The sequence below is a fragment of the Arachis ipaensis genome, chromosome B10 (genome assembly GCF_059453495.1).
Source record: "Arachis ipaensis isolate K30076 ecotype BB chromosome B10, ASM5945349v1, whole genome shotgun sequence".
Lineage (NCBI taxonomy): Eukaryota > Viridiplantae > Streptophyta > Magnoliopsida > Fabales > Fabaceae > Arachis > Arachis ipaensis.
This window is the reverse complement of record NC_142435.1, coordinates 132962081-132975411: the sequence shown is the minus strand read 5'-3', so window position 1 is coordinate 132975411 and position 13331 is coordinate 132962081. Positions and strand designations below refer to the sequence as shown.

General features: G+C 37.0%; 1 protein-coding gene across 1 annotated transcript; it reads right to left on the bottom strand.

Annotated features, from left to right (window-relative positions):
- Positions 1 to 7197: 7197 nt before the first annotated feature.
- LOC148581770 (uncharacterized) lies at positions 7198 to 8031 on the bottom strand. Its single transcript, XM_088501899.1, has 2 exons — positions 7608 to 8031; positions 7198 to 7526 (listed from the first exon to the last, which is right to left on the bottom strand). The coding sequence occupies exons 1-2, from the start codon at positions 8029 to 8031 to the stop codon at positions 7198 to 7200; spliced, it is 753 nt and encodes a 250-aa protein (XP_088358025.1).
- Between the last annotated feature and the right edge of the window lie 5300 nt (positions 8032 to 13331).

The window sequence follows — 13331 nt, the reverse complement described above, 5'->3', positions numbered from 1 at the left end:
CTCTGTATTATTGACTTGAAAAGATATATTTTTGAATTTTTAATGATGAGAGAGAAAAAACAACAGAATAAAATTAAACATGAAAAACTAAGATCAAATAAACAATGCATGCAAGAACACGTTGAAGAACATGATGAACATTAAGAATACATTTCTGAAAATTTTTCAGGAAAACAAAGACATGCAAGACACCAAACTTAGAAGTTTGTATACTAGGGACAATAACAATTTAAAAATGCATATGAAAAATAACAAAATACACAAAACAAGAGAATTTAAAGATCAGATCCAATAAAATCATCAAGAACGACATGAAGATCATTGAAGAACATAATGCATATATTCGAAAAATGCAAGAAAATTAAAAATATGCAGGACACCAAACTTAAAAATAGACACTAGACTTGAACAAGAAACACACATTATTTTTTATTTTTATGATTTTATTAATTTTTTTGTAATTTTTCGAAAATTAATTGGAAAAAGAGAAAATAAGGAATTCAAAATTTTTAATGAGAATTCCAGGAATCATGCAATGTTAGTCTAAAACTCCGGTCCAGGAATTAGACATGGCTTACTAGCCAGCCAAGTTTTCAGTGAAAGCTCCGGTCCAAAACACTAGACATGGCCAATGGCCAGCCAAGCTTTAGCAGATCATTACATTCAACAGCAAGATTGATAGAAATCAACAAGCTCTTGTGATGATAAGTTGAAACCTCGGTCCAAAAGATTAGACATGGCTTCAAAGCCAGCCAGACTTCAACAAATCATCATGAAACTCTAGAATTCATTCTTAAAAATTCTGAAGAACATAGAATAATTTTTTTTTTGAAAATTTTTCGAAAATAAAAATAATAAAAACAAAAAGCTTAAAATTAAAATAAAATTACCTAATCTGAGCAACAAGATGAACAGTCAGTTGTCCAAACTCGAACAATTCCTGGTAACGGTACCAAAAACTTGGTACACGGAATCGTGATCGCACACTTTTCACACAACTCCGTGCAGCTGACCAGCAAGTGCACTGGGTCGTCCAAGTAATACCTTACGTGAGTAAGGGTCGATCCCACGGAGATTGTCGGCTTGAATCAAGCTATGGTCATCCTTGTAAATCTCAGTCAGGCGAATTCAAATGGTTATGGGATTTTGATATTTAAAATATAATTAAAACAGAAAATAAGATAGAAGTACTTATGTAATTCATTGGTGGGATTTCAGATAAGCGTATAAAGATGCTTTGTTCCTCCTGAACCTCTTCTTTCCTATTGCCTTCATCCAATCATTCATACTCCTTTCCATGGCAAGTTGTATGTTGGGGGATCACCGTTGTCAATGGATACCGTCCGTCCTCTCAGTGAAAATGGTCCAAATGCGCTGTCACCGCACGGCTAATCATCTGTCGGTTCTCACTCATGTTGGAATAGGATCCATTGATCCTTTTGCGTCTGTCACTACGCCTAACACTCGCGAGTTTGAAGCTCGTCATAATCATTCCATCCCAGATCCTACTTGGAATACCACAGACAAGGTTTAGACTTTCTGGATCTCAAGAATGCTGCCAATTGATTCTAGCTTATACTACGAAGACTCTGATCTCACAAAATGGAGGGCTCTGTTGTCAGGAGAGGCAACCATGCGTCGTGAACCAGGAGGCTAAGAGATACACACTCAAGCTATTGCAGATAGAACGGAGGTGGTTGTCAGGCACGCGTTCATAAGTGAGAATAATGATGAGTGTCACGGATCATCACATTCATCCAGTTGTAGTGCGAGTGAATATCTTAGAATAAGAATAAGCTTGATTTGAATAGAAGAACAATAGTACTTTGCATTAATTCATGAAGAACAGTAGAGCTCCACACCTTAATTTATGTGGTGTAGAAACTCCACCGTTGAAAATACATAAGTGAAAATAGGGTAGACATGGCCGAGTGGCCAGCCTCCCATGGAGGTCTCAGAACATAAAAGTTACATAATGTGTTCTAGAGATGAAAATACAATAGTAAAAGGTCCTATTTATAATGAACTAGTAGCCTAGGGTTTACAGAAATAAGTAAATGATGCAGAAATCCACTTCCAGGCCCACTTGGTGTGTGCTTGGGCTGAGCATTGAAGCTTTCACATGTAGAGACTTTTCTTAGAGTTAAATGCCAGCTTTAGTGCCAGTTTGGGCGTTTAACTCCAGCTTTTATGCCAGTTCTGGCGTTTAACGCCAGAATAGGGTAGAAAGTTGGCGTTTAAATGCCAGTTTGCGTTATCAAAACTTGGGCCAAGTATAGACTATTATATATTGCTGGAAATCCCAGGATGTCTACTTTCCAACGCAATTGAGAGCGCACCAATTGGGTATCTGTAGCTCCAGAAAATCCACTTCGAGTGAAGGGAGGTCAGAATCCAACAGCATCTGCAGTCCTTTTTCAGCCTCTGAATCAGATTTTTGCTCAGGTCCCTCAATTTCAGCCAGAAAATACCTAAAATCACAGAAAAACATACAAACTCATAGTAAAGTCCAGAAATGTGATTTTTATTTAAAAACTAATAAAAATATAATAAAAAGTAACTAAAACATACCAAAAACTACCTAAAAATAGTGCCAAAAAGCGTATAAATTATCCGCTCATCATTGATTATGATTGAGAATCTCTCAAACGCTTCATCAATGCTTTCTTCATCCTTCATGTTAAACATCTCATATTCTTTTCGCAGCATATCAATCCTCGTTTCTTTGACTTGTTTAGTACCTTTGTGTGTAACCTGGAATTTTTCCCAGATTTCTTTGGCTGTCTCTTAGATACCTTTCGATACTCTTCAAAGTTGATAGCACAGTGAAGAAGGTTGATAGCTTTAGCATTCAGCTCCATCTTCTTCTTGCCGTCCTCATTCCATTCAACTTCTTCTTTTGGAGTCACCACTCCATCAGCACTTATTTTTGTTGGAATCTTGGGACCGCTCATAACAATCTTCCATATGTTGTAGTCAATGGATTGGATGAAGATCCTCATCCTCTCTTTCCAGTAGGCATAGTTCTTCCCATTGAAGAAAGGTGGCTGGTTGTTTGACTGGCCTTCAGTGAGGGTGTAGGCAACTATGGTTGTGCCCAAGTTGTTTGCCATTGGATCTTTGCTCCAAGTGGTTAAGCTTGATTCTTGAGACCTTAGCTCTGATACCAATTGAAGGTTGTGGTAGGCTTAGAGAAGGGGGGTTGAATCTATGCCTTTCTTTTAAGTTACTGAAATGACCCTTTAAAAATAAACTTTGAATTCTGATTCTGTTTGAACTCAGCAGCAAAAATTTATGAGACAATTTATTTTTGTCTCATGAATATCAGAAAATAGAACATTGCAGAGAAGAGAGAAGCTAACACCAACATGTATCCTGGTTCAATTGCCTTGTGCTATGCAACCTACATCCAGTATCCTCCACAACAATGGAGGAATTTTCACTATAGTTAAGAGTATTACATACACCAATTCCATAGGATTGACACAATCCTTTCACACTCAAGTTCTAACCTAACTTGACATTGGCTATGCTAATACCTAACTATTCACTCTTAATGCTAACCCAACTAAGAAAGGGGTACCTCACTGGTACTAGATACAAGATACAAACTCACCTAAAGAAATCTGAAAATAACTCTAGGCTTTTCTCTCAAGTGTACCTCTCAGCCTCTTTCCACTCATGGCTTTTACTTGAGCTCTTTCAATATGCTTTTTCACTCAAGAAATTATAGAAAGATAAACATTGAAAAGTAAAATACAATCTGTAACAAACATGAAGGAGATTGACTATATCAATAGCCTCTTTGCTATGTGATAAACCAGATTTGCTAGTCTCTGATTCAGTTCTTCATTCTGGTGGAATGCTCCTTTGGCTAGGAAACACTGTCCAGTTAGATGAACTTCTTCAAAGAATACTTCTCAGAACAAAACCTCAATACACTGGTTATCTCTCCTTGGCTTCTGAATGAACAGAAAACCTCTTTTATCTCCTTGCATGTTGCTTGGTTGCTCTTCCTAGGTCAACTTCTTGAGCAGTGTGCTTCACCAACCCCTGCCGTTCACTTTCTCCCATTTTTACTTAAATTTGGGACTTTGCTTCTAACCTCTTTGTTGACCGAAAGCCAGAAAACAGCAACCACAAAAGTCTTCCAATGGTAAAACAGATCTGAGCCATTGAGAAGCTACTTGGTCCCCAAGAATCACTTGTGACCGTAGATACACAGCAGATTAGGGTAAAAAACAACTTTCTCTTGTATGCCATTTTTGGACTTGCAGAGAGTTGGGAAGTAGAGAAGAAAGCAGTTTGCATATAATAGGAAGTGGTTTACCTTTAGCCTTTGCCTAAACTTGATTTGGTTTGAACTTGCTGATTTGACCTCTGTATTTCAAGCTTAATCTCTCTCTTTCATGCTTCTTTGGTGATTAGCGTAGGAGAGAAGCTTTCTTTCTCTTTCTTTGAGTTCTTACCACAGCAGGCAAAAGTATTCGTTGAGTTGGTAAAGCAAATGAGAGGAGTTTGCTTGTTGAATTTAAATCGGGCTTGGATCTAGATATGATTTGCTTGGCCCATTTTGATTTCTCAGCTTTGTTTCCTTTTGGGCTTCGTTTATGTTATTGACCCACCAGCCTTGTTTTATTTTTCATTCAGTTTGGGCTTCTTTGATGTATTCATTTTGGCTTGCATCAATAAATAATTAGCCACATCTAATCAAAGAATAATCAACAATAATTATTTACTTTGCTAAATAAAATAATGTTTGTCATCATCAATTATATTAGTTAATTTCTTAACTCAACACAATTGTCAATCAACAAAGAGTTTGATAACTCAAGTGTCTCCTATTACTCAACCAAAGCCAAGAGGAGAAAGATCTACACTAACATCCTTCTAAACATTTTGTCAAACACTTGGGAGGCACAAAAGGAAAACAAGATAAAATTGCAAGAAATATAAATCTACAACTACTAATTACAAGGAATTAACATAAATAATTAAAATCAACAATAAGAGAAATCAAACATAAATTGCATCAACTACCAAGTAAACAATTATAAGTAATGAAATACAAAACTAGGAAAGCAAGGGTAGAGGAACAAGAAATTGTAAAGGACAAGTAAATCAAAGCATGAATTAAACCTAGATCTAAGAAATCCTAATCTACATCTAACCTAATTCTAGAGAGAAGAGAGAGCTTCTCTCTCTAGAAATTAACTAAAGCATCCCCCAAACTAAACTATGACTTCCCCCTTTACCCCTCTTGACTTTTGCATGTAATAGGCTCAGAAATTCAATTGGATTTGGGCCTGAGAAGCTCAGAAATCTCCCCCAACATTTTCACTTTAATGAAGTCACGTGCAAGCACCGACGCGTACGCGTGGGTCACGCGTACACATCGTTTGGCATTTTTGCTTTCCATGCGTACGCGTCATGTACGCGTACGCGTCGCCATGCGACTTCAATTCCACGCGTGCGCGTCGGTGTATGCATCCCAAATCCTTGATTTTCCATGATTTCTCCATTTCGCATGCATTTCTCTTTATTCCTTTGATCCATTCCTAGCCTTTTGAACCTGAAATCACTCAACAAACATATCAAGGCATCTAGTGAAATCAAAGGTGGATTAAAAATAGAAAATTTAAGGCCTAAAAAGAATGTTTTTACATTTAAGTACAAACTAGGAAAAAGTCATGAAACCATGTTATTTCATTGAATAAATGTGGAAAAAAGTTAATAAAATCAACTCAAGTAAGCACAAAATGTACCACAAAATAGTGGTGCATCAATGGGCTGTTGTGGTGGCCTCTGATTCAAGTTGATTGTCTCTGATGCAGGCTGAAACAACAAAAGAAGACAGTTACGTATTAAGACAATATTGAATAAAGACAAGTAATATAATCACACAACAGTACCTCATCTGCCTGTGGTGTAGTTTGTGACAGGGGTATCTCATCCACATGATCTTGAGTAAGTGAAGGATTAGACCTTCCAATCGTTTTAGGTTGCTTTTTCTTATTTTTCTTTGCTTTTTCCTAGACTAACAACTTTGCAGTTAGATAAAAAAAATAGCAATAAGACTATGGGTGAAAGAATATTTACCAAAGGGTCAATTTGAAGTGGAGTTACATTAGTGCCCTCTTGTGGCCGATCCTAACGAAATGGGTAACCAATAGTTAAATAAGACAAATCAAACCTTGACCATTAAAATACCAGACACTTAAGACCCTGACAATATGTATAATATGGCAAATCGAACCCTAAGATACCTGTGGTGTGTTTTGGCTGGTGTCATTGGTAATTACAATATGTAACTTAGCAGGTCTTCTCTCTTTCTTGGTCATGGGTGTCCAGTTAGGGTCCTTAGCTTCATTTTTGCAGGTCTTGTAGTAATGCCCAGTTTGTCCACACTTACTGCATGTGACTTCAAGACGGATCCAGAAAATTTAGTGTGGAGGGGCCGAATTTTAGATAATTTTTTTTTCATTTCATAAAAATAATTAACATATAGTTATTAGAGTTGGTTTTTCAAAAAATTTATCAATATATATATATATATATATATATAATTTTAAATTTTTTTACAATTTTATTTTTAATATGATAGTTACATAAAAAAATATAACAATATCAATAGTACATTATAAAATTATAAAGTACCAATAATTTATAGCGTGTTTAGTTAAAAATAATCACATATCTTATTAATTAAAATTAATTCTTTCAAAAATTTTTAAAAATTTGAAAATAAATGATAAATTATTAATTATTTGAAAGACACAATACCTTTATAGAATACAAGATATAAGATATTTTTATAAAAGTTTTTCTTTCAACAACATAAATTTAGAAGAAAAATAAGTATTTTGTATAAGAAAATAATATCTAAAGTACATAATGTGATTACCAAAATATAACTATGCAAATAATTATTAATATAATAATATAAATTTTAAATATATTAATATAAAATAAACAAATGATTTTTTATATAAATATAGAAAATATTATATAAAAACTAATTTGAAAGTTACAAAGACTTGAGGGTATGATATTAAATTAGTTAAGTGAAAAATATTAGTGAATTAAATAATTAAGACATAAATCTATTACATAATAAAAAATAATACATATAAAAATACTAAATTATATAATATTTTTTATTTTTTTAAATACATATCTCATATATAAATATAGTTTCTAAAAATTTTGGGGGGCCGAGGCCACTACTCGCCCCCCTCTAAGTCCGTCCCTAACTTCAAAAGTCTTCTTTGCTTTGTTCAGGTGCATTTCTTTTTCAACTGGATCGAACTTTCTCTTCATTTTTGGGCAGCATGTAGGTCTCTTTATTGGTGGAGGATCACATGGTACTGCAGTGGATGGAATCCAGTACTCTTCACTATTCACAGGTTTGATGCAATGTTTGTAAGTGTCCCTAATGGATTGCATTGTTAGCCACTTATGCACAAACTCCTCTGGCTTCAACCTAATCTTGTACATGGCTGCAACGGCATGCCTGCAAGGCATTCCTGAAGCAAAGTACAGTATTTTAGTATGGTAACAATAAGGTGTACAATATATAGAGATAATGAGTTAGGACATAGAATTACCAGTGAGTTGCCAAACGTTGCAGGTACAGGTCCTTTGATGCAGATTTACCCCTACCTTGTGGTTTTCCCTATACACTTCAAATAAAACTCTGTCGTTGTCTCTAGCCCAAATTGCTCTCCACTTATTGGCACTAGGCTTAATAAATTTGTCTAGTTTTTTCTGTTGTACAGGGGCCAATAGACCAGAACAAGCCTCCAATTTTCTCTTATGTGTGGCCATTTTTCTCATCAGGTAGCACCGTAAGTCTTTACACATCGTCAAAATTGGTTTTCCACGGTATTCGACAATCTTCGCGTTCCACACCTCGCACATGTTGTTCGTGATGTTGTCGACTTTGGGACCATGACTGAAGTAAGCTTTAGTCCACACTGCAGGCTCAAACCTTTGAAGATACTCCCAAGCTCCCGTATTCACTTTCTTCATTTTCTCTATAGCAGTGTTGAACTCTTGCAATGTGGTGCATCGTGCACATTCCCATACCAATTGTTTAGTTTGCTGATCCTTGAAATGCTTTATAAAATTCTTTCCTAGCAACTTTCAGGGCCCTTGCAATCATTATTGGGTTCAGCTGGATGTTGTATTCTTTTATCATATGCTCCATTGCATGTCTTGGCTTCATGTCGGGTTGAATGAGAAGTTTTTTAATTAGCTTAGAAGCCACCCAATGACGGTCAGCCATGTTACTACCATAGTCCCGAGCACAGGAATGCTCATCAATTAAGGTCTTCACCTGGAAGCATCTACTGGCAGAATTCCAAGAAATATATATCAACCAAGGACATTTATCAGCTGCACATGCTACCCTCAGTCTATGCTTCTCATTCTTAATGTATAAGACGTCCTTTCCTTCATAAACAAAGTAGTCTTTTAGTTCCTTTTTGAAAAGCTCAATTGTTGGGAACAACTGTCCAACCTTGAACTCAACCTCACCATATTTAGTATCTTCATCAAATGGATCATATGTTGTCTTACCCTCGTCCTCTGAAGAGATTGGTCTATTGAAGGCCTCACTCTCATACTCATATGGCTTTTCATAGTCACTATCCATCTCAATATTGGTTGGAACCGAGACAAACTTATCAAGCCCTTCACCCACATTATTTTTGTCACCACCCTCTGTCCCACCTACAGGGCTTGGTTTCTGCCCTCTTCTTGGTCGCCCAACATTCGGCCCAGGCCCAGAATTATGGCCTTCCATTGATCCATCCTACAGCCCATCCCTTAGTATATGTCTTCTTCTCACACCTGAATACTTTTTAGATGTCTTCTTCTTAGCAGTTTTTGGTGAAACTTTAGGACCAAATCCAGATGAAGAAGCCTTATTACCCCCAATCTTTTTCTTAGCTTAGCCTCCTTTTCTCCCTTCACCATCTGTGTTCCTAAGTTCCTCATCACTATCCTTGTCATCTGTTTCATAACCAGTAGCCTCTTCATCCACTTGTCTCTTACCCGACAATGATTTCTTTGGCCGCCTCTTTTTCTTTTTTGCTCTTATCCCTTCATCACTACTGCTGTCATCTGTCTCATACCTAGAAAGAGGAGGCTTGTAGGGCTCATCCTCTGTTGTCTCATATCCATCATCAGAGGATGATGATGATGAACTCACCACAACAGTCCCAAGGGCCACACCATCCTCAATTACTTCAGCCATATCCACTTCGTGTTCAAAATAAATATGCAATTCATCAATGTCCCTGTTCATAAGCTTATTTTCCCTCATCTGGTTCTCCATATCCTCCTTTATGGCATGAAGACCAGCCTCCATGTTGGGTGTTCTCATATCTAGCCAAAATATCTCCTTATACCTTGTGTAACCCAACTCCTTAAACAATGTCACCAAGTCAAAAAAATTCACATAATCCAGGTCCAGCGAGGGAAACCTCTTCACTTTTCCATGCATATAGCACATATCTCCTTCAGAATCATTCTAAAATATCTCCCCATGGTGAAACACTGGAATAATTAAATATTTAGACATCTGCGAAAAATAAATATGCATACCAATCTTAGTGGCACATTGAAACAACGAACGGAAGACAAGCATTTCAATTTTCATAAATTCACCACAGTCAAAATTAATGGAATCTATTTCTAACTTTCTCTAATGTGTGCTTAAAATAATATATTATCAACCCTGAGTAATCACGTTGGACATTACTTAATCAGGTTTCATGTTTTGTTTATTCAGGACCACAAGTGAGTTGTAAAGATCAATGGTGGTGTGTTAGAGTCAGTTAATAGGACCACATAAAGCACAAGAGACAAAGAGGTCCATGGAGAACAGGGCTTACCTAGACTGTGACTAGCACCGTGAGTCAACTCCTCCAAGCGCCGTCAGAGCTCCGTCAACGAAAATGATGTCAGCTTCATCAATGCCCACCCCAGTAACAACGACAACACGACACTCCAACTCCCCAAGGTAAACAATGGTTACGAAGGTGAAAAACGTTCTCTCGTAGGGTTTTCTAGTAATTTTGAAAGGTGAATGAAGGGTTTTTATGGAATGGTACAATGTGAAATAAATGTGAAAGGTCACTTCCCCTCAAAATGACCACGTTTTATGTTGACATGGATGCAGACAATTAACCCCCTGACCATTTCAGGTGTCCACGTCTGCAGCAATCGTCCACAACAGCAAGCTCACACACTCACCGTGACAGCTCAGCTTTTTCCGTTCATTCTTACCGGAGATTCACCCACAAGGACTGGCTTGTGTGACGGAGGTATGGGACAGGGACCGAAGTTGATTACAATATTCGTCAGGGGTTGCTTTGTCATTGTGCGAAATGGTCAGGGGCGGGTTGGTAGTTCACTCTACAAATATTGTATATTTTAATGTAAGTGCAATTCAGCAATAAGGTCATCCAAAACAAAGAACTCACATATATGTAAAAATAAAATTCAAAATATATGAAACATACCATGAGAAGAGAGAGCACCAATGATGCTAGTTACCTTAAATGTCGTGTGCATGACGCAATCCTGCTCTACATTCTTTGAGATTATGTGTACATTCAAAGTGTATGGACAAATAGTGTCAATAATGACCAACAAAGAGATTTTCAATCAAGATCTCCAATCTTGATTGGAGAATAACCTCAATGTAAGAAATCATACTCATAATGGGACTTTTTAGCCCATTACCTTCATTACTATTTATAACGCAGCTTCGAGGAACATGAATGAACTCATCTTTAATCAAAGAGGTTTACAAAATTCTGAATTCTCCTATTACATCAGAAATTTAGCTCAACCTATGATAGTATTCTAACCATGACCGAACCAAGAAACAAAGCTCCTACCTCTTTAAAAAAGTAACAAATTAGTTGGTATAATTTTCTGAAAGGTTGGCTCAAACTCAACACCGATGGGTTACTCAATTCTTCGAACTCGTCTGGTACTTGTGGAGGCCTCATCCGCATGCAAATAGAAGATTTATGGCAGGGTTCCTAATGAATATTGGAACCACTACAATCGCTATAGCAGAAATGTGGGGACTCTACGTGGGTTTGAAATTGGCTACTAAGTTCGGCATCCAGAGATTGAAGGTTAAAACTAACTCCTCTTGCACCATCTAGCATATCCATGGTGCTTCCTCACAGAGCCATTCATCTTCTTTCCTGATTCAAGCCATAAAAATCCTTCTCACTGGTCTAGAAACCTTTGAAGTCCACCATGTCTTCAAGGAATCAAACTTCGCCATTGACGCCCTTGCTAAATTCGCCCATTCAGCCTTGGTAGGACTGCAATGTTTAGACGAAGCTCCTCCTTACTTTTGTCCTGTTGGTGGGTCCCCAACTAAGTGGGGCCTACAGTTTAAAAAAAAAAGAATAAAAGTGGCGTTTAAGCCACGGGATAGAAAGAGAAGCTTTCTTTTAAATTTGAAAAAGAAAGAAAGGAGGGCTTGCTTCAGCGCCGAAGAGGAGAAGAATTTGGGGGAAAAGGGCAAGCATTTTTTATCCGATTAAACCGGTAAATTTGCTCCATTTCTTATGAAATTTTAGTATGTTATTTCTGGTATAGAGATGAACATTAGGATATAACTTCCTAGTTATATTGCCTTCTCTTTTGCCTGATTTGAGATACCCACTTTGTGGAGAGTTTATGTTGATTCCATCAATTTTGATGATGTATTTTGTTGATTGTTGAGATGCCCTAGTGTCACTAGGAAGACTGTTTGTATACCCATTATTCTGATGGTGGAAGATTTTATTGGACTAGATCCCATGGGTTTTTTGTCCCTCTTTTGGGGGTTTTCCAATGTTAAAATTATGGTGTTTGGTTATTTAATTTCTGCCATTATATTTGCTTCTTGGAGTATCTTTAGCATTGTCTATTTAATCGCACAGGTTGTAGAAAAATTATTTTTGATGCTTTCGCTGTTAGACAGGTTCTTGTTTGAACCTTTGTTGAGTTTTTCCCAACAAAGTGGTATCTAGAGCTTTGATTGTTTATCTTTGTGCTGATTAAATGGAGAAAAATACTCATGGATCAAATATGGTCAAATTGAATTCCCAAAATTATTCAATTTGAAAGACCCTCATGGAAGATATGTTGTATAGTAAGGACTTGTATGATCTTGTGGAGGGGGATAAATCTAAAGATACGAAATCCGATGCTGAATGGAAGAAGCTGAATCGGAAGGCAGTTGCTTTGATTAGGCAATGGCTTGATCTTAGCATGTATCCACATGTTAACACCAGAATGAATGCCGAGAAGATGTGGAACAAATTGAAGGAGTTATATGAGAGGAAGAATGTGCAAAACAAAGCATTCTTGATTAGGAAGCTTGTCAATATGAAGTACACTGAAGGTAAATCAATGCCGGAGCACTTGAGCATTTTTCAGAAGATGGTGAACAAACTGACAAATAATGAAATCATTTTGAATGATGAATTGCAAGCTTTGTTGTTGTTGAGCTCTTTGCCTGATAGTTGGGAAGTTCTGGTTGTGACACTGACTAACTCAGCTCCAAATGGAAAGTTGACGTTAGCAATGGTTAAAGAGAGCATGTTGAATGAAGAAGCCAGAAGAAAAGAGCGAGGTTTGACTAATGCCTCCTCTCAATCAGAAGCACATGTTTCAGAGTCACGGGAGAGAAGTCAAAGTAGAAAACCTCACAGTTCTGATAAGTCAGAGAGTCAAAGCAAGCCAAGAGAAAAGTACAAGATTTAGTTCACACTGATGTTTGCGCTATGGATGCTAAGACACTAGGTGGTGCATCATATTTTGTTACTTTTATTGATTATTATTCTCGAAAAGTGTGGTTGTTTTTAAATCTAAAGACCAAGTGCTCGGAATCTTCAAACACTTTCATGAAAGTGTTGAAAGAGAAACAGGAAGGAAATTGAAATGTATTCGAGCAGATAATGGTGGTGAATACATGGGTCCATTTGAAGAGTATTGTAAAGGACGATCAAGTTTGAGAAGACAGTTCCTAATACTCCCCAACATAATGAAGTTTCAGAGAGAATGAATCGCACTATCAATGATAGAGTCAGATGTATGCTCTCTCATGCAAAGTTGCCTCAATCCTTTTGGGGTGAAGCAATGAGAACTGCAGTAGATTTGATCAACCTTTCTCCTTCAGTTCCACTTAATGGTGATGTTCCAGAGAAAGTTTGAAGAGGTAAGGATTCCTCCTATAGTCACTTGCGAGTGTTTGGATGCAAGACTTTTGTTCACATTCCAATAGATGAAAGGTCTAAACTTGATGGAAAGCC